Source organism: Melospiza melodia, chromosome 26, assembly GCF_035770615.1.
Source record: "Melospiza melodia melodia isolate bMelMel2 chromosome 26, bMelMel2.pri, whole genome shotgun sequence".
In the NCBI taxonomy this organism is placed as follows: Eukaryota; Metazoa; Chordata; class Aves; order Passeriformes; family Passerellidae; genus Melospiza; species Melospiza melodia.
The window spans coordinates 5,249,806-5,271,630 of NC_086219.1; the positions used below are offsets into that span (position 1 = coordinate 5,249,806).

General features: G+C 48.2%; 1 protein-coding gene across 1 annotated transcript in view; it reads right to left on the reverse strand.

The window, feature by feature from the left end:
* Positions 1-21,294, reverse strand: part of CCDC30 (coiled-coil domain containing 30) — a 38,450-nt gene extending 17,156 nt beyond the window's left edge. Inside the window, exons 1-9 of the mRNA XM_063176708.1 lie at positions 21,271-21,294; positions 20,948-21,115; positions 20,089-20,209; positions 12,400-12,575; positions 9,283-9,424; positions 5,763-5,878; positions 3,270-3,362; positions 2,525-2,631; positions 1,546-1,723 (exon numbers count right to left, since the gene is read on the reverse strand). Of these exons, the coding sequence (XP_063032778.1) occupies positions 1,546-1,723; positions 2,525-2,631; positions 3,270-3,362; positions 5,763-5,878; positions 9,283-9,424; positions 12,400-12,575; positions 20,089-20,209; positions 20,948-21,115; positions 21,271-21,294 (1,125 nt within the window). The remainder of the gene's footprint in view (positions 1-1,545; positions 1,724-2,524; positions 2,632-3,269; positions 3,363-5,762; positions 5,879-9,282; positions 9,425-12,399; positions 12,576-20,088; positions 20,210-20,947; positions 21,116-21,270) is intronic.
* Between the last annotated feature and the right edge of the window lie 531 nt (positions 21,295-21,825).

Genomic DNA, 21,825 nt, shown 5'->3' on the forward strand with positions numbered 1-21,825 from the left:
CCAACTGGGTCTCCTGGAGCTCCCAGAAGGGAATAGTCTCTTCCCAAACACACAGGAAAGCTGCTGCAACGCTGCTTTTTAAATCAAAGATATGAGCCCATCAATGTGTGAACAGGTATTAAAAGTGGGGTGAAACACCCAGACCTCCCACAGAAGAGCTAAAGGACAACAAACCCCTCTCCTTCTGCATGACTGGATGATAATTTGGGGTTCAGCAACACTTTGGAGCTCCAAAAGGGATCTCAAATGCAAAACACACCTCCCCTCCTCACCCCCAGTCAGCCTTTGGTCAGAAGTTGATATCCAGCAAGGCATTTCTTTAGTCTCCATCCAAGCCATTAACTTTTAAGCACTTCATTTGTGCTCCCAAATCCCGTGCCAGCAGCAGAACAATCCTCACTCTGTGTCCCACTGTCCTGCTCCTGAGTCACAGCCTGACCAGCCAAGGCTTCTGCAGCTGGGCCAGCACCAAAAACCCTCCCAAGTCCTTCCCAGCAGGGCAGGACTGGAAAACACCCAGCAGTTCTGCCCTGCCCAGGGCTCTTTAAGCCCCCTGAGAATGCAGGACACAGCAGATGGATCTATCCAGGGTTAAACCCCCCTCCTCATCCATCCTGACTCTGCTCTGCATCCACCAAAATGGTTCTTTGTTGTGGTGGTCCCAGTTGTGGGTTTCTCTGGGTCTGGATTGAAGGCACTGAGACAGCAGTTCATGTTCACACTCAGGTGTTTATTATTTCTTATCAGTGAAACAGTCTCACTGCTGTGAGCTCAGCAGCTTTTCATTAGGAGGCACAAAATGGCCAACAATCTCTTGGTACAAGGGCTTTTCAGACTAAACTGTCCAGTTAACAACTGACACCTGGATTATTTTCCCTTTTAACCCAATAACTGATCCCAATGCAGACTTTTCTGCCCAATTACAAAATGCCACCCAAACCCATGAAGAAGAAACCCAGGACAACACCCTGTGCCCTCCATCTTGCTGCCATCCACAACACACTAAAAATCCCAAAATCTAAACTGGGAAAATGAGGCTGGGGAAGTATCAGTTTCTTTGGGTCTGAATTTAAGGCACTTGAAACAGTAGTTTTATGTTCACACTCAGGTGTTTATTATTTCTTATCAGTGAAACAGTCTCACTGCTGTGAGTTGGGCAGCTTTTCATTAGAAGGCACAAAATGGCCAACAATCTTGTTATAAGGCCTTCCATTAATTAACAGCAGACAATTTTATCATTTTATCTTTTATCAATTAAGAGCTGACAACTGGATTATTTCCCCTTTTAACCCAATAACTGATCCCACAGAGCTGCAATGCAGACTTTTCTGCCCAATTACAAAATGCCAACCCAACCCATGAAGAAGGAGGAAGAAGAAGCATGAAGAAGAAACCCAGGATAGAGTAGAAATTCTGGCTGGTTTTCCTGTCAAACCAAACACAGCAGAGGGCAGGGCCAGCTCAAACATTCTATTTTTCCAATCAGAGGGAAAAGTAGATGGAATGAAAGAAACCCAAACCTTGTCTCTCCCATTCCTTACTCACCTTCTGGTGCAGTCCCTCCACTTTGCTTTCCTGCTTGCTTTGGCTCTGTGTCTCTCCCAGGATTGATTCCAGCTTCTCATTGTGCTCAACCAAACCCTCTTGTTCCTGCTCCAGTTTCTGCAGCTTGTGAAGGAGCTGGGAATTCCTGCCCTCGGTGCTCTCCATGGCTTCCCTGCACCTGCAAGCAAAACTCAGCATCACCAGGCTGGAACTGCATCCCAGCTAATCCAGGGAGGAAAAGCCAAGGTTTTTCTCACATTCTCTGCTGGTTTGCAGTCTCACATCCAGCATGGCCTTATTTAGATGGGAATTAGGGGTGATGGGGTCTACACAAGGGATGATGGGCAAGAAACAGGTCAGGCATGAGGCTGCCAACAGCAAATTCAGCTGCTTGAGGTGGAGAACAGGCTTGGGAAGCTGAAGGGAAAGGGTCAGAGGGCTTTTGGAAGAGAATCAGCTTCCCTGTCCTCCCTGAACCTGCCAGATGAGATGCAGCATCTCCTGAGCAGGTAACTGGGAGAATAAAGCTTTGAATTCCATTAGAAATCCCTGTTTCCATATTTCTGGTTGAAATATGGAACCATATTTCTGGTTGAAAGGCAGGTGTTTTGGTGCACTCCTGGAGAGCAACCAAATCCAAAGAAAACTTCCCAGCACTAAAACAGGTTTAAAAACAAGGATTTTAAACAACATGATTTTTAAACAACAGGGTTTTTTTTTGTCTGTGGAAAGCCCCAAAAGCCCAACTCTCTTCTTTTAGGAAAGCAACAAACTGCAGGAAGTATCAGCATTAAACTGGAAGAGGTGATTCCTCAGGACTGCATCTCCTCCAAATTTTCCCATTTGGGAGCAGAAGGACAAAGTCCTAAAGAGTATTTAAAATAATTCAATAACCAAATAATCCTGCAAGAGAGAGCAGCAGAGACAGCACCAGGAACCAGTGGAAGTACAAGGGGTGAAGGATTTCTGCACCTCTCACCTTTTGTGCAGAGTTTCCACACCCTGATCTCCATGTTCCTGATATGGGGCAGCTCTGCTGGCACCAGGGTCTCCATCAGCTCCTGCTTCCTCCTGTGTGCCCTGTGCCTGAGAGAAAATCAACATCAGCACAGAACAAGGACTGAGATCCCAGAATCACAGCATGGATTGTTTTGGAGGGACCTTCAAGCTCATCCTGTTCCATGGGCAGGGACACCTTCCTCTATCCCAGGCTGCTCCAAGCCCCATCCAACCTGGCCTTGGACACTTCCAGGGATGGGGCAGCCACAGCTGCTCTGGGCAAACTGTGCCTCACCACCTCCAGAGCCAGGAATTCCTTCCCAATATCCCATCCATCCCTGCCCTCTGGCAGTGGGAGCCATTCCCTGTGTCCTGTCCCTCCATCCCTTGTCCCCAGCCCCTCTCCCACTCTCCTGGAGCCCCTTTAGGCCCTGCAAGGGGCTCTGAGCTCTCCCTGCTGCCTTATCCAGGTGAAACCCCCAGCTTTCCCAGCCTGGCTCCAGAGCAGAGGGGCTCCACCCTCTGAGCATCTCCTTGGCCTCCTCATCCAGCTCCAAGAGCTCCACATCTTTCCCCTGCGAGCACAGAGTGACTCCAAAGCCACAGAAATAAAACACACGAGCCACACCAGCTCCACCTCTGGGCCCTAGGAGCCCCCCAGAACATGCAGGTTCTTACAGACAGCTAGGGGACCATGGTTTTGTGGAATGACAAAGAGGGAACACCTGCAGTGAGGCCACTCCAAGTCCCTCTGGTGCTGGTGGCTCTGGCCTCTCGCTCCGCTGGTACTCACAGATCTCCTCCTTCAGCTGCTCCACCTGCAACACACAACACCCCTCTGAGCTCCGCTGAACATTCCATTCTCATATTTGTTATTCATGGATTGCTATTTCCTACCCTGAGGGATTGGCTGAGATGCTGTGGATGCTCCAGCTGCTGAGTGGCCTCTGTCACAGACATCTCTTTATCAAAATCCTTTCCTTAGGATTTTTTCCTCCTGAGAAGCTGAGAGGCCTCAGGAACAAAATGTAAACAATGGTTATCTGCTGCTGTGGAATGCAACAGGTGCATCTGGGATTGGTCTCTTGTGGTTGTTTCTAATTAATGGCCAATCACAGTCAGCTGGCTCGGACAGACAGCCTTTGTTATCATTCCTTTCTATTCTATTCTTAGCCAGCCTTCTGAGATGAAACCTTTTCTTCTATTCTTTTAGTATAGTTTTAATGTAATGTATATCATAAAATAATAAATCAGCCTTCTGAAACATGGAGTCAGATCCTCATCTCTTCCCTCATCCAGGAACCCCTGTGAACACGGTCACAAGGCTCAGGTAAGGAGCAGCAAAAGTGGGAATGCTGCTGCTCCAATCCATTCAAGAATGATTTTCCTGAATTTATTTCACTTCCTGATCTGTCAGATTCCAACTGCTGTTTCTGAGGACACTTTTCAGTGTCTTCCATCCATGGGATCAATGGAATTCCATTTCCAGCAGCAGCTCTTCACAGTCACAGCTCATCCCAGGCCAACTGCCCAGCCTATTCCTCCCCTACCCTTCATAACCCACAGGCAAGAAAACATGTTTCAGGACACCAAGCTGCTGTAGTTGGCAATAAAGCACATTTTCTACTTCTGTAAATTAAAAATTGGGGGGTTCCCAACTTCTGTGCCAACAGTTAAACCACAATCCTAAGAATAAAGGGAATTTGCTTTTAGCTTAACATGTGGCTGGAACTGATCTCAATCTGGCCACATTTTTTCCTGTTCTGCGATCAAAATATATTATGTATATTATATGATCAAAATATAATATGTATCTGTATGGTTTTTGTCTATATAGACATATATATATTTATATATGATATAAAATATAATATATATCATCATATATAATATATAATTATATAAAATATATAATTATATTCATTTTATATATAATATATAATATATAATATATAATATATAATATATAATATATAATATATAATATATAATATATAATATATAATATATAATATATAATATATAATATATATATTAATATTTTATTTCTACTTCTTTATAAGATATAAATACACTTGTGTATCCAGAATGACTAAGAGGAGCAATGTCCTACAACAAGGAAAATATTTGGAACAAAAATACAAGTAAACAGAGGGATTTGAATTAAGTTATGATTTTCTGCAGCTCCAGAAAGAGACTGCTGTAAATACAAGGCTTGAGGTGACAGACATGGAAAAAAACAACAATTTTTTCAAATGCAAGGAATAAAACTATAAAAAAAATCTGTGCTATAAAAAATACTGTAAAATTCTGAACACCTCAAATGGGAATAAATCCCATTCAAGATATTATCTGATAAACATTATTTGAAAAGTATCTTCTCAGAGATGCTTGTATTAATTTAGCAACACTCATGTGACATGAGAGAAGTGCAAGGCAGCCAAGAGTTCTCAGTGCTGGGATGGCAGAGGCTCTCAAAGACTGATATAAGGAAATCAGGAGATAAGAACAGCAGTAGATTTTGTGCCCAATTATACATTTTAATAGGAAGCAGACTCTTCTATCCCTTCCCTGTTGGCAACCTCATTAAGGAATTATCTGGTTGACAGTTCCTTAATTGCTCCTTAATTCTAGGTGGCATTTAGAGAATCCTGGCTGTATAACACTAAGCATTTAACGAACAGTAATGTAAGAAGTCATTCCATTAAGAGAACCCACAGAAAATAAACAAATCAATCAATGTGGCTGAGTTAAAAAGCAAAGGGGCTGAGAGGAATCAAAAATGAGCATAAAATTAAAATAGATTTTGAAATTTATGGGGGTTTTAGGCTAGACTTAGGTAAAGTGAACTCTTTAATCCAGTCCAGAGAAAGGCTCATGTGTTCATTACTCTATTTACACACTTGAGTTGGATTAATCCTGATCAGCACAGAGCTGATCCCTCTCCATGGGCAGGAAGATATGGCCCAAAGTCTCCAAGCCACCACTCAGTTAGAATCCCTCAGATTCCTCCTGCATTGAAGGAAGTTCCCAGACCTGCATTCTGCCTAATTCCCGAATTTTACTGCTCTGTGAACCCTGCCACAGCCAAACTGCAGCTCTGGAAACACTGGGCACGGAACAGCGAGGGGAAAGGGGAAGGCAGGGCAGGTTTGGGAGCAGGGAGGACTTTCAGGGATGACTTTCAGGATTGTTGGCTTGGCTTGGTGGATGCTCACCAGCTCCAGGAATGCTTTCCTCTCCAGGTCGAGGGTCTGCACGCGCGCCCGCAGCGCCAGGATCTCCTTGTCCAGCCGGCTGTTGTGCTCCATGGCCCTCTGGAGCTCAGCCCTGTCTGGAGACAGCAGCACCAGGGAATGAGCTGGGCACTGCCAGGACCTGCCTGCCCCAATCCAAGCACGGATTCCAGGCTGATCCCACACGTGGGAGAGGTGGGAGGCAGCATGGACATGTCCCACATTCACTGGGAGCACATCCTGCATCCACGGAAAATACATCCTGCATCCACTGGGAATACATGGGAATACAGCCTACATCCACTGGGAGCACATCCCACATCCACTGGGAGCACATCTTCATGGAACACAGGCACATGGGACACATCCATGTGAGAACACATCCACCCCACATCCATGCGGGAACACACCCCATATCCATGTGGGAACACATCCACCCCACATCCATGTGGGAACACATCCACCCCACATCCATGTGGAAATACACTCCAAATCCATGTGGGAACACATCCCACACTCATGTGGGAACACACCCCATATCCATGTGGGAACACATCCATATGGGAACACATCCATCCCACATCCATGTGGGAACACATCCACCCCACATCCATGTGGGAACACATCCACCCCACATCCATGTGGGAACACATCCACCCCACATCCATGTGGGAACACATCCATCCCACATCCATGTGGGAACACATCCACCCCACATCCATGTGGGAACACATCCATCCCACATCCATGTGGGAACACATCCCACACTCATGTGGGAACACACCCCATATCCATGTGGGAACACATCCACCCCACACCCATGTGGGAACACATCCACCCCACATCCATGTGGGAACACACCCCACCCCACATCCATGTGGGAACACATCCACCCCACATCCATGTGGGAACACATCCACCCCACATCCATGTGGGAACACATCCACCCCACACCCATGTGGGAACACATCCATCCCACATCCATGTGGGAACACATCCATCCCACATCCATGTGGGAACACATCCCACACTCATGTGGGAACACACCCCATATCCATGTGGGAACACACCCCATATCCATGTGGGAACACATCCATCCCACATCCATATGGGAACACATCCATCCCACATCCATGTGGGAACACATCCACCCCACATCCATGTGGGAACACATCCACCCCACATCCATGTGGAAATACACTCCAAATCCATGTGGGAACACATCCCACACTCATGTGGGAACACACCCCATATCCATGTGGGAACACACCCCATATCCATGTGGGAACACATCCATCCCACATCCATATGGGAACACATCCATCCCACATCCATGTGGGAACACATCCACCCCACATCCATGTGGGAACACATCCACCCCACATCCATGTGGGAACACATCCACCCCACATCCATGTGGGAACACATCCACCCCACACCCATGTGGGAACACATCCACCCCACATCCATGTGGGAACACATCCACCCCACACCCATGTGGGAACACATCCACCCCACATCCATGTGGGAACACATCCACCCCACACCCATGTGGGAACACATCCACCCCACATCCATGTGGGAACACACCCCACCCCACATCCATGTGGGAACACATCCACCCCACATCCATGTGGGAACACATCCACCCCACATCCATGTGGGAACACATCCACCCCACACCCATGTGGGAACACATCCATCCCACATCCATGTGGGAACACATCCATCCCACATCCATGTGGGAACACATCCACCCCACATCCATGCCCTCTCCCTCCCACAGCAAAGGTTGATGTCCCTGGAGATCCAGGTTCCACAGCAGCCCCTCCATCATTATCCCAGGGATTCAGTTTACCTCTGGATCACAGAGGTAAACCTCATTTAAATCACTCACCTCATCTAATATGGTTTTTCCGCTTTCTCTTTAGAAAACCTCAACATTTTCACCATACATCCATCACTGCCACAAGCAGGAACGCAATCCCAGCCAATGTACCCCTGTTGTCTGCACATTGAAATTTAATGGAATGGCTACAACTGGAAAAACCGCCCACCAGTTTTTCTATGGATCAATGGATAAATTAATCCCAACACTAATTAATGCATATTCCCAATACTTGCAGGGCAGAAATAGGAAGATGTGTTTGCATTAGGAGCACATGTTGAGGACACACTGGTATCCCCCTGTCTTGGGGAGACAATTTTCTTTAGAGAAAAGGGAAGAAACATTATTCCCTTTTCAGCTTAACACTGAGCACAGGAAATTTAAGTTTAAATTTGACTTCTATTCAGGCAAAACAAAATAATCTACTTTTTTGGTTCCACCATAGGAATACATAAAAAAAACCCAAAAAATCACAAATTGGAAAAAGCAACAAATTCCTTTTTCAAATAAGGATTTTCAGCCGTGTCATTTAAAATAAAAAGCAAAGAACATCTCCAGAGAATGGGTTGGGTTGGAAGGGGACCTTGCAGATTATCTCATTCCAACACCCATATTCCACCAGAATGGAAATTTTACTCAAAAGCCTGTTGACCACTGCCCAAATTTATTATAAAATTATAATAAAATGATGATTAGAAAGTTGATGGAAGGACAATAAAATTCCAACTCTGTTCCTCTTGCAAAAATCCCGACCTTCCCAAATCTTCCCATTCCCTCTCCTGTTTTTCCCCCCTCAGGGCTGACCACAGGGGTGATTCCACAAGGACAACAGTGTTTGGATGTGGCAGCCAAGTTCTGCTTTGGACAAACCCCACAACATTCCTCAGGCACTTTGTTAAATGCCATTTAAATCCTTTCCTCACCAAAATCCCACTAACTGGGCTCAAACTGGTCAGGAATTCTTCCCTCCAATGCACACACAAGTTATCACTGAACCAAAAAATGCTGTTTAAGGGGGGTTTTACTAAAGATGAGTGACCCAGTCCAGGTTTTTAGGAGCAAATCAATTCCCAGAGCAGGTGGCTCAGAGCTCAGGAGGAGAAACTTTACAGAGATACAGAACCAGGGAAGCCACTGGGACACTGTCACCCTCATTCTGCACACACAGACACAAACCCCAGAGACAAAACAAGCACGAAACCTTTACTCACATTTTGCAAAGCCTTGTGTTCATCCAGCACCTCACCAAGCACAGATTTCCCTGCTGCAATCCATGGGAGCCCCAGGCTGGAGCCTGCCCTGCTCCAGAGTGGAGCTGCCACAGCACTGATCCCATCCCTGGGGGCTGGCATTGATCCCACCCAGCACGGGCAGGGAAGGGCTGGGAATGGAGAGGGGCTGGTGGGGCTGGAGAGGAGCTGCAGCAAAACAGGGAGAAGCTGAAGCTTCCCACCTTCCCTGGAGAGGAAATCCTGGCCAAGGGATTTTTCAGAAAATATCATGGTGACTGTTAATGACTGCATTCCCATCTCCTAGGGAGCAGGCTGGCTCCTGGCACTGATTTTTCCATGTTCCACGCAGAGAGGACAGAGTGGCCACCAGAGCAGCACTTACCTGCTCCACTCTGCTCTTTGCTTTGTGCATCCAGGCCTGGGATCTCCTCCTGGGACTCCATCAGCCTCTGTGGGGCCTCATCCAGATCCCCCACATCTCCTGCAGGCAATGCTTGCTGGCCCTCCAGCTCTTCCCTGCAGAACTGAAGCACAAGGGTTAATGTGCCAGTGGAAATGAGGAACCCTCATTTGGTGGTGATGTGACCAAGGCAGAGATGTTTGTCACCCCCTCCACACTAGTCCCATTGGAAAATCTGTATTTCCTCATCTCCAAAATGTGCATTTCCCCATCTCCAGTGCCAGTCCTGGCACAAACCAAGGGCAGGAGATGCCCACCAGGCAGCCCTGCCCCAAAACGTGAGGTGTTCCCCTCATGAAGGGATGATTTCCCACCCAGGCTGGCACAGTGTGACGGTGGGGCTGTGACACTGTTTGGGCTCTGAGTTTTTTACTCTAAACCTGGTAAAATCCCTCCCAATGTGCTTAAGGACAAACCTGAAATTTGGGATGAGGGAGAGCAGAGTAACACTGGGAGATTCACAATCATGGAGTCATAGAAAAGGCTTGGAATGGAAGGGACCTTAAAGCCACCCTGTCCCACCATGGCAGGGACACTTTCCACTGTCCCAGGCTGCTCCAGCCCTGCCCAGCCTGGCCTTGGACACTGCCAGGGGTCCAGGGGCAGCCCCAGCTGCTCTGGGCACCTGTGCCAGGGCCTGCCCACCCTCACAGCCAAGAATTCCTCCCCAATTCCCCTTTGCCCTGGCACTCCAGATCCTTGTCCAAAGTCCCTCTCCAGCTCTCCTGGAGCCCTTTCAGGCACTGGAAGGGGCTTTAGGGTCTCTGCAGAGCCTTCTCCAGGTGGACACCTCCAGTTCTCCTATCTTGGCTCCCAAGGGGCTCAGAGCATCCTTCCCGTGCTGGGGATCCTGGGGCTGGAGCAGCAGAGCTGGGGGAGCCTTTTCAGAGAGGAGCAGATGCTGTTTGGCTTTGTGGTGCAAACACACACACTCCTGGCTCATGTGCAGCTTCCAATCCACAAGAACTCCCAAATCCATCCTGCAGAGCTGGCCTCCATGAATTCCTACCCACCCTGTGCTCATTCTCACACTGCCCTGACCCAGGCAAAGGGATTTGAACCCCAGAAGCTTCCCTGGACATCTCCACATCCCTTTTTTAATGGAGTTACACATTCCTGCTCCACTGCATCTGCCCTGAAGGGGTCCCAAGGCTCAGCACGTCGGTTGGTTTGATATTTGGCACTTCCATGAATTCCTCCCCAGCCTGTGCTCATTCTCACACTGCCCTGACCCAGGCAAAGGGATTTGAACACCAGAAGCTTCCCTGGACACCTCCACATCCCTCTTTTTCATGGAGTTACACATTCCTGCTCCACTGCATCTGCTCTGAAGGGGTCCTAAGGCTCAGCACGTTGGTTGGTTTGATATTTGGCACTTCAGAGGGTGGGTGAGCAGCACATGCCATGAATCCAGAAGGTATTTCCATATGGATTTCCCAGAGCTGGCCACACAGAGAGGCAGGTTTGTATCCCGCCTTTCTGCTTTCCTGGGGATGCAATAAAACAATCAATTCTGCTTGAGCAGTCTGGTTAAAAGCTGAATTCATCCCTGAAGCAGGCAGGAACGTGTCCAGCCCTTGATTCCAAGAGTGGGACAGGCCAGCTGGGAACAAGCAAGGCCACACATTCCAGTAAACAGAGCAAGAGGAGCAATTAACACCTTAACCTGTAACACTAATGGCTCTGCAAAACAAGCGGGATGCTCCCGGGAACAAAGGAGTGTATAATCAACAGTTTGTGCTCCGAAGGCACAGACAGCAATGACATCACCGGGGACAGTAATCAGCCCTGTCAGGGAGACTCAGTTTTCCGGGAAAACACATCTCCAATGTGTCCTTCACCTGATTAAACAGAGAGGAACAAGAGAAGGGGCCCTGACCCCTGTTTGAGGTCTTGCTCCCTCCTCATGGTTTGGGACCTCGGGGACAAACAGCACCTCCTGGAATCCCAGAGCATTCCTGGACTCCAGTTCCACAGAGTCATGAGTAGGTGGAAAGTGATGGCCTTGGAACCAAAATCAGAATATCCTGAGCTGAAAGAGACCCACAAGGATCATCCAGTCCAACTCCTGGCCCTGCACAGACACCCCAACAATCCCAGCCTGTCCAAACCCTCTGGAGCTCTGGCAGTGCTGGGGACATTCCCTGGGCAGCCTGGGCAGTGCCAGCACCCTCTGGGGGAAAACTCTGATATCCAACCTAAACCTCTCTGGCACAGCTCCAGCTGCTCCCCCAGATGCTGGCCCCGCTCACAAAGAGCAGAGATCAGGAGAAGCTGCAGACCCAGTGAGATCTGCCCTCAGCCTCCTCTGCTCCAGGGCAGAGAACTCATTCTTACCCAGTGAAGATCCTTACACCAAACACATCACAAAAACCTGAACACAGGACTGCAAATAACTCATTTCACTGTCCCTGTGCAGATGTGGGAGTAAATCAAGTGCAAAGGGTGAGAATGAAGAAAGGCACTGACTTAAAATCCTGGAATCCCAGACTGGTTTGGGGCTGGAAGTGATCTCAAAGCTCATTCCATTCCAAAACCCTACCACGGGCAGGGACACCTTCCTCTATCTCAGGCTGCTCCAAGCCCAACCTGGCCTTGGATGCTTCCAGAGAAGGGGCAGCCACAGCTTCTCTGGGCACCCTGTGCCAGGGCCTCACCACCCTCACAGCCAGGAATTCCTTCCCAATATCCAATCTAGACATATTCTGCCAGTTTGAAACCATTCCATTCCATCCTTCTTGTAATCCTTTCGAGCATTTCACACCCAACACTCCACAATGGCCTCAGAGAAAGGAGAAACCATTTTCATTAGAGAAATATCCCCAAAATATTCCTTTCCCACAGCTCCCTCTTGTCCTGGCATTCCAGACTCTCACAAACACTCTCACTCCTTCTTTCTTGTAATCCTTTCAAGTATTTCAGACCAAACGCTCCGCGGTGGCCTCAGAGAAAGGAGAAACCATTTCCATTACAGAAATATCCCAGAAATATCCCTTTCCCGCAGCTCAGAGGCAGGCAGAGCCAGGGAGCAGGAGGTACCTGGAGCCTATCCATGCTGCTGTGGGGTCCCAGCTGCTGGGCTGCCACCTCCAGCCTTGCCAGCAGCGCCGCCCGCTCCACCAGGAGATAGGCAACCTGTTCACTGGCAGCACTGCACGAGATGTGGGACAAACCTTCCTGCTCCAGCATCTCCTCCACCTCCTTCAGCTGGCTTTCTGCAAGGCAAGGCAACACAAGGCTGGTGTAAGTCTCTGCGTGAAGTTGTCACACACATCTTTTATGGAAAAATCCTTTCCTTAGGATTTTTTTCCTCCTGAGAAGCTGAGAGGCCTCAGGAACAAAATGTAAACATTGATTATCTGCTGCTGTGGAATGCAACAGGTGCATCTGGGATTGGTCTCATGTTGGTTGTTTCTAATTAATGGCCAATCACAGTCAGCTGGCTCTCTCTCTGTCCAAGCCACAAACCTTTGTTATTCATTCTTTTCTATTCTTAGCCGGCCTTCTGATGAAATCCTTTCTTCTATTCTTGTAGTATAGTTTTAATGTAATATATATCATAAAACACCAAATCAAGAATTAAGAATTAAGAAGAATTAACTTGAAGAATTAAACTGCCAGTGCCTCAATGTTTATCCAAAAATTATAGCCAGGAAAGCTCTGTACTGGGAAAAACTTCCAGACTCAAGGGTCCCTAAGGCAGAAAGGTGACAACAAGACTTGCAGGAGTCAGTTTAAAGCTGGGCACTGTTTGTGCAACCAACAGTTGTTAAAAAGTTGTTAAATTCCAACTCCCTGGTTGGTGTGGTTGGAATTTATCTGCCAGGAGAAAATGAGGAACCTTTGGTGTCTGGCATGATGAGGGCAGCAACTCCAGCATTGGATCCAGCAGCTTGTGGAGCTTTTCAAACACTCCCTGTGTAATTCATATTAAAACCAACACCAACAGACCAAATTTCTAACCCAAACCAGATTATAAAGGCTTCCAAGTGCTGTAAGATGGGAAGTGCAGGGAGTTGTGGACAGGTAGGAGGGATATTCAGACAGGTAACATTTCAGATAGCTGTCATTCTATGGGTTCCAGTATGGGTTTCCAAGCTGAAGAGAAGGCTGGAAAAGTGAAAATAGTGGGGAAAAATACCAACTCAAAATTTAAAAAACCCTCACCATATAGTTGAGCCCTCAGACAAATTACGAGATTAATTACAAGAAAAATAAAATCCATATTTAGTAAGTTCTCCTAGAAGGGATTTTTAAAGTTGGAAAAGACCTCTGAGTTTAAGTCCAAGGTTAAAATATTTTCTGAGCTGTACGACAGAAATAAACACGAACAGCAACATTCTCAGATCCTTTCAAATCACTCTTTCCCTGCTCAGGGATCTAGAGTTGGGCAGCAGAGGTTCAGCAGAGCAAGTATTCCTCAGACAGAGGACATGGAGAGCCCTGGCCAAGCCTGTCCCTCACTCTCAGTGTGGATGCCATGGCACAGAGAGAGAGAAATGATGAGCATTTCTCACAGTGGCTTGGGAGAATTTCTGGGGAGTTGTAAAGATGTGATAACTTGTTAAGTATAAACCATCTGCAGGTGGTGTTCTTCTACTTTGCCTTTCTGTTCTTCTCAAGGATGGTGTGTGAGGAAGGTGTTTTTGTTAACGAGCCAATCAAATAGAATCTATCGTATCACTCTATAAAAACTGTGTGGTTCTCTTGAATAAAACATTCTCTGCTCTTTTAAAATCCTGCCTCCCACCTGTTCCTGTGCCACTATAAAAACTGTGTGGTTGTGTGGTTCCCTTGAATAAAACCTTCTCTACTCCTTCTACAATCCTGCCTCCTGCCTGTTCCTGTGTCACTATAAAAAACGCGCAGTTGTCTTGAATAAAGTCTTATTTGCTCTTTCTACAATCCTGCCTCTCACTTGTTCCTGTGTCACTATAAAAACTGCGTGGTTCTCTTGTATAAAACCTTCCTTACTCTTTCTACAATCTGCCTCTCACCTGTTCCTCTGTCACTATAAAAATAATGTTGTTCTCTTGAATAAAACCTTCTCTGCTCTTTCTACAACACTGCCTCTCACCTGTTCCTGTGTCATCATAAAAACTGTGTGGTTGTCTTGAATAAAACCTTCCTTACTCTTTCTACAATCCTGCCTTTCGCCTGTTCCTCTGTCACTATAAAAACTGTGTGGTTCTCTTGTATAAAACCTTCCTTACTCTTTGTACAATCCTGTCTCCTGCCTGTTCCTGTGCCATTATAAAAACTGTGTGGTTCTCTTGAATAAAACCTTCTTTACTCTTTCCACAATCCTGCCTCTCACCTGTTCCTCTGTCACTATAAAAACTGTGTGGTTCTCTTGAATAAACCCTTCTCTGCTCTTTTTACAACACTGCCTGTTCCTGCATCATTATAAGAACCGTGTGGCTCTCTTGTAGAAAACCTTCTACAATCCTGCCTGTTCCTGTGTCATAAAAACTGTGAGTTTCTCTTGAATAAAACCTTCTTTTCTCCTTTTACAATCCTGCCTCTTGCCTGTTCCTGTGTCATGAAAACTGTGCAGTTCTCTTGAATAAAGCCCTCTCTGCTCTTTCTACAATCCTGCCTCTCACCTGTTCCCGTGTCACTATAAAAACCGTGCAGTTCCCTTGAATAAAACCTTCTTTACTCCTTCTATAATGCTGCATGTTCCTGTGTCATAAAAACCGTGTTGTTCTCTTGTATAAAATCTTCCTTACTCTTTCTACAATCCTGCCTCTCACCTGTTCCTCTGTCACTATAAAAACCGTGTTGTTCTCTTGTATAAAACCTTCTCTGCTCTTTCTACAACACTGCCTCTCACCTGTTCCTGTGTCATTATAAAAACTGTGTGGTTCTCTTGAATAAAACCTTCCTTACTCTTTCTACAACACTGCCTCTCCCCCATTCCTCTGTCACTATAAAAACTGTGCGGTTCTCTTGTATAAAACTTTCCTTACTCTTTGTACAATCCTGTCTCCTGCCTGTTCCTGTGCCATTATAAAAACTGTGTGGTTCTCTTGAATAAAACCTTCCTTACTCTTTCTACAATCCTGCCTCTCACCTGTTCCTCTGTCACTATAAAAACCGTGTTGCTCTCTTGAATAAAACCTTCTCTGCTCTTTCTACAGTCCAGCCTGTTCCTGTGCCATTCTCAGTGTCACTCAGGCACTGGTTTAGCCCAGGCCCAGCACAAGCACATCCCCAGGCTCCGATCGATCCCATGTTTCCACTCCGCGCTCGCAGCCGGCTCCATCCAGCCCTGGATGGAAAAACCCCCTGAGGTTCCCCAGGCTCTCCCCCAGGGAGACAGAGCCCAGCCTGCTCAATGCAGGGTCAAACAGGGCTCCCCAGCAGCTTCCTGCTGCAGCAGAGCAAAGCAGGCAGCGTGCAGGATCCAAACTGCTCCCTGTGCCTCGGCAAGAGCCCATGCATCACACTGAAATCAACCTGGCAGCTTCCTCCTGTGGTTTTGTCAAATCCCAGCTAAAACGAACAGAAATGCTCTGGTTTATGCCCAGGATGGGACTCCCTGTGCCCTGAACCACCTTCACCTGCCAGTATCCCCCTTGTCCCCAGCCTGCTCAGCTAAACTAAACCCCTGTAGGAGTGATGGGGGTAGGATGGTCAGGGTGGATGGAGATGAGAGATCTCTGCAGCCAGGGCTTGGAACCTGCAGCTTATGGCAAAGGGCCCTGCTAGGAGCTGCCCAAAACAGAGAGAGGGGTAAAGAGAGGGGTAAAGAGAAAGAAGGCAAGAGTGTGGGAAAAAGGATGAGAGAGAGTAAGAGAGAGAAGAATAAAAGCAAGAGGGAAGGAGAGCAAAGTTCCCATCACAATACCATAAATCTTCTTCTGTGCTGAATATTCTGATTCTCACTAACCAATCTAGTACAATATACAAATCCTATAGCATTTCCATACAGCCTGTAAGAATCATTACATTACCACACTGTGTGACATTTTAAACCCTAAAAACTCCTCTTTGGGCCTGTTCTGCTCTGACCCTTGGGCCTGTCTGCAAGCAGAGGGAATCGTTTAATTCAATTCAGCCAGCCACACCATTGTTTGCCAGTTGTTCATTAACTAAGGGATCTCAAAGCTTGCTTTCATTTCAAGCTCACTTATAGTTTCCATACTCTCAAAATCTTTTGCCAGGCAATCATATTTATAAGGCTTTCCTGTTTCATCTTCCCCAACAAACCCCAAGCTGCCTAGCAGCTTGGTTTTGCCAAATCCTGGCTAAAATGAACAGAAATTGCTCTGGTTTATGCCCAGGATGGGACACCCTGTGCCCTGAACCACCTTCACCTGCCAGTGCCTGTTATAGTAACTTTTTTGAGCTAGGACTTATTAATAAGATTTTGGAGGCCTGTAACACATCCAAGATAGCTCAGCTACCTTTGGAGGCATAAAAATGAGCAAGATGGCTTTTGTTGCAGTGTTGGAAACAAAAAGGCTTCATAAAAGGCAAAATAACAAACAAAAGAGAAAACTAAGCTAAGTGCTAGACATTGTTGCTCTTAGTAAAACACCTTACAGAAGCAGTTTGGTTTTTTGTTCACTCCTTTTTCTAGTTAATTGCTTAAACAAAACTTATTAACTTCTAATTGCTTAAACAAAATTTTTAAACTTTCAATTAGCTATCCTTATGTTTAAAGTGAAATCCCCTAAGCCTATGAAGCAGCTTTTTTTACCTAAATGAAAAAAAAAAAAAAAAAAAAAAACCAACTTCTAAGCTTCTTTCCTATTTAAGGAGAGAAAAAATAGTTTTGTCAGTCCATCAACAAAAGACACATTCCTATAAGTGCCCCCCTTGTCCCCAGCCTGCAATGCAGGATGAAGTGGCATCATTTTAGATCCCAGACATATTCCAGAGGCTGGAGAGGAAAAAGGATTTGGACAGGTTACCTACGAGTAAACCCCATGACTTACAAACCCCTTCCTTCCCCATTCAGTGTTTGGGGAAAGGCAACCCCTGCCCCAGGCACTGTCACACAACAGCTCCACTGGCATCTCCCACCTCTGTCCATGCTTGTTTGGAAGCAAATTTTATATAAATATTTGTATTTTCCTACCCTAGGAATGCTCAGAGAAACAGCAGCCACCTCACCCCACCACTCCAGCCCTGCTGGGTGTGTTTAACCAGCCCTGCTGTTACCACAAACAAGCTCGGCCCGTGACTGTGCCTCCTTTTTATTCCACTTTTTAAATGAACCCAGGCAGCTCCCCCAGCACTGTTTCAGCGTGTTTCAGTGCACTGCAGTTGTTTTTCAGGAAGGCTTTTGGGAGCACCATCGATCTGCCCCTCCAACAACACCCGGGCGCGTTCAGCGAGAGCATCACAAAGGGATCAGGAACTGCCTGGAGGGAAGGAAAAATGTCACTCTGGGCAGGGGTATCACATGAGGTGACAGCTCAGCTCAGCTCAGCTCAGCTCAACTCGATGGCCCAGCATCAACCAGCCTTGGCTGCTCCCTGCAGGAACTGTGAGCTCGGGATGGGCAGGGGGCAAAGGAGCGAGTGAATATTTGCTTTTCGTCTTCAAAAACTGCTCAGTGTCAGGCAGCAGCACTGAGCTGTCCTCAGGAGGGCTGGAGAGAGACACAGGGATGCAGCACAGAACCCAGAGAGAGCTGGAGCAGCCCAGCAGAGCCCTTTGGGGCTGTGCAGCATCTCCTGCACAAGAACACCCAGCCACTCCACACTAGAGATGGGCAGGGGAATTGTTTTATGAAAAGGCTGAGCTAGAACCATGGAACCACAGAATATCCTGAGCTCAAAGAGACCCACAGGGATCAAATCCAACCCCTGGCACAGACACCCCAGCAATCCCAGCCTGTACAAACCCTCCTGGAGCTTTGGGGCTGTGCCCATTCCCTGGGGAGCCAGGGCAGTGCCAGCACCCTCTGGGGAAGAATCTTTTCCTGACACCCAACTAAACCCTCTCCTGGCACAGCTCCAGCCCTTCCCTCATGTCCTTTCCCTGGTCCCAGAGGGCAGAAATAAAATCCTCCTCCAGAGGAGCTGCAGCCTGGGATGACCTGTGCCCTCAGCTCACCCTCAGCCTCCTCTGCTCCAGCTGAACAAACCTGGATAAAAGGACTCAATAAAGTGCTCCTCAAGGAACCCAAAACATCTCAGTGCTGGCACCTCTCCCTGCAGGTGACAGCCCAGAGGGGAGCAGGACTTCCAGATTCTTAAATTATCCACACACATTTTTTTAAAACAATGGGAGGGGGGACGGGAGTTGTTTGTCCTGATGGTTCAAAACTTGGGTGTCCATTGTCATGGAATTCCAGGGTGGTTTTGGTTGGAAGAGACCTTGAAGCTCATCCAATTTCACCCCCAGCCAAACCCATCCCAGGATAGCAGCCAGCGCCAGCAGCGAGCCAACAACAAATCCTGAACCTCAAAATCTGAGTGATATCCCAAAAAAAAAAAAAAAATCCCTCCAGAAACACCAAAACCACACAACCCCCTCAGGGACAGCAGCCAGCAATCCCTCCTGGATACATGGCAAGGACAGACACACGGACAGGGAGCTCATTGCTCCGCAGCCTCAGGAACCCCTGAGGGATGGAGAAGCGCAGAGGAGCAGAGCCAGCAGGAGGAAATGACCACGCTCAGCTCTGGGCACATCCTGCGTCTCTCCTGACACCTCGTGGAAAGGGAGAGAACCAGGAATGGAGTTTTCTGCTACAGCCAAGCTCCCAAGAGCTCATTATTCATTTCACCACAAACCACGGCTTTAAGTGCCCACAAACATCACATTTTTAAGTAAATCCGTCTTTGGAAAGTCACACCACCATATGTGCTCCCTGAAAACCCAACTGATACCCAAAATTTCCCTCAAATTCCTGTATTTGCTGCCCCAAAGCCTCAATCACAAAGAAACTCTTAAAGTCATGCCATCACCCCAGATTTTATCTTAGAACCAGCACAGTACAACTCACTAGAGTTAAAGGTGACATGGGCTATGAGCACCACTGAAATGCAACAGAAGACTGAAGAAAATCGAGAATTAAATCCAGCAAAAGTGACCCTAGAGTTTGAAAGTAAATTATTTCAAGTGAAATAAGTGAGATAATTTGTTTAAACAAAATTACTGAAGCTCTGAGGGGCCCTGAGCAACTTGGTCTAATGGAAGGTCTTCCTGCCCATGGCTGGGGGTGAAATTGGATGAGCTTCAAGGTCTCTTCCAACCAAATTCCATGACAATGAACACCCAAGTTTTGAATAATCACAACAAACAATTCCTGTCCCCATCATTGTTTTAAAAAATGTGGGGTTTGTGTTAACCAAAGCCAAGAGCAAATTCACTGACTTGGTGGGAAAAACAGATAATTTAGAGCACCATCAATTCTGGTCCTCAGCCTCTGGACCACAGAGCTACATGGAGAACCTGCCAAACTCCCTGAATAAAGGCAGTAAAAGCAGGCAAGAACCTCTAAAATAATTATAAATCTGTTTGAACAGCTCATTAACACTTTAGGAACTTCTCAAGCAACCACTGAGAGCTCCCCAAAAACGCTGCTGGGCTCTCCAAAGAAGCTTTCCAGAGCCAAACAGCTGGGAAGGGAAGGGAAGGGAAGGGAAGGGAAGGGAAGGGAAGGGAAGGGAAGGGAAGGGAAGGGAAGGGAAGGGAAGGGAAGGGAAGGGAAGGGAAGGGAAGGGAAGGGAAGGGAAGGGAAGGGAAGGGAAGGGAAGGGATTACCCTGCTGCAGCTGTAGCTGGGCCAGCTCCAATCTGAGCTGCTCATTCTCCTTCTCATACTCAGAGGCAATGGCATCCCTCTCTTCTGTCAGGGCACGGACGTGGCCCACGTAGCTTTCCACCTGGAACAAAGAAAACTCTGCTGTTCCCAGCTCTGCTGGCACTTCCAGTGAGCCAGTAGCACAAAATGTTCCCCACTGTGGCATTCACATCCTCTGGAAAAATCCCTTTGCCCAGGATTTTTCTCCTGGTGTGAAAAATGCGTGTTTTATGATTGGCTCGTCACAAATATTAAAATGAATGTCATATGTGTTGTGTTAGAAAGTTATGCTGTGTTAATTTTCTTAAGTAGTGTGTTGGAGGGGTTTTTGTGGGCATGAGGAATGGGAATTTAAATTCCAAATTCTCAAGGGCAGCAGCGTGGTAATGACTGCACAGAGGGGGGATCAGGGGATACAGGACTGGCTGGGTTAACCTGGGGGTATTCCAGAAGCATTGAGGTTGGAAAAGGCTGCCAAGTGTCCAACGTGTGACAAAACTCTATCTTGGCACCAGAGCAGAGCTCTTTGGACACCTCCAGGGATGGGCACACCTACCAATGCCTGACAACTTTTTCAGGGAATAAATTCCTCCTGCTGTCCACCCTGAGCCTGCCCTGGCCCAGCCTGAGGCCGCTCCCTCTCTCCTGTCTTTGTTCATTGGAGCAGACCCTGACCCTCCTGGCTGTCCCCTCCTGTCAGGGGTCATGCAGAGCCACAAGGGCCCCCTGAACCTCCTTTGCTCCAGGCTGAGCCCATTCCCAGCTCCCCCAGCCCCTCCTGGTTCCCCAGCCCCAGCCGGGCCCGCTCTCCGCCCCTTACGTCTCTCATGTCCTGGCTCCGCCGCCGCTCCAGCTCTCCCAGCCGGGTCTCCGCTCGCTGCAGGAGCCGCCAGGCCAGACCCAGCTGCTCCTCTGCCGGGGCGGCGGGGTCGGCGCCCTCGGCCCGCAGCCAGCGCCGGATGCTGTCCGCCGGCACCGGGGGCTCCGCCTGCGGGGCAGCCAGAGGGGCCGTGAGACACGGGAGGCCGCGAGTACCCGATCCCCTTGGGGGTACCACCCGAACCCCCTCCCCGGGCCGGCAGTGCCAACACCCCGAGCCCCCCTGGGCCGGTCCCGGGGGCACACCCGGTGCGGGGCACCCACCGGGGCCGCGGCGGCCGCGTCCATGCGGCGGGACGGGCCCCCGGCGCCATGGCAACAGGCCACGCCCCCAGCGGCAGTACAGTGAATGGGCCGCGAGGCCACGCCCCCAGCGCGTCACGTGTGGTGGGGAGGCCACGCCCCCTTCCAGCTCAGTGGCGCCCCCTGGCGGCCGAGAGTGGGCACAGCGCCCCAGGGGTCACATCTAGGGAAAAAGGGAAAAAAAGGGAAAAAGGGAGAGGAAATCTTTAGGGAGACCTTAGAAAGGTCTCAAAATTCTTTAGGGAGACCTCAGAGACAATGCCAGTTCCTACAAGTGACTCCAAGAGAGCTGGAGGTGGACATGGCGTGCCAGGACAAGATGGGACGGTTTCCACTGCCAGAGGCAGGGTTAGATGGGATATTGGGAATAAATTCTTTCCTGTGAGGGGGAAGCTCTGGCATGGGCTGCCCAGAGAAACTGTGGATGCCCCATCCCTGGAAGTGTTCCAGAACAGGTTGGACAGGGCTGGAACAACCTCAGCCAGTGGAAGGTGGAATGAGATGAGCTTTAAAGCC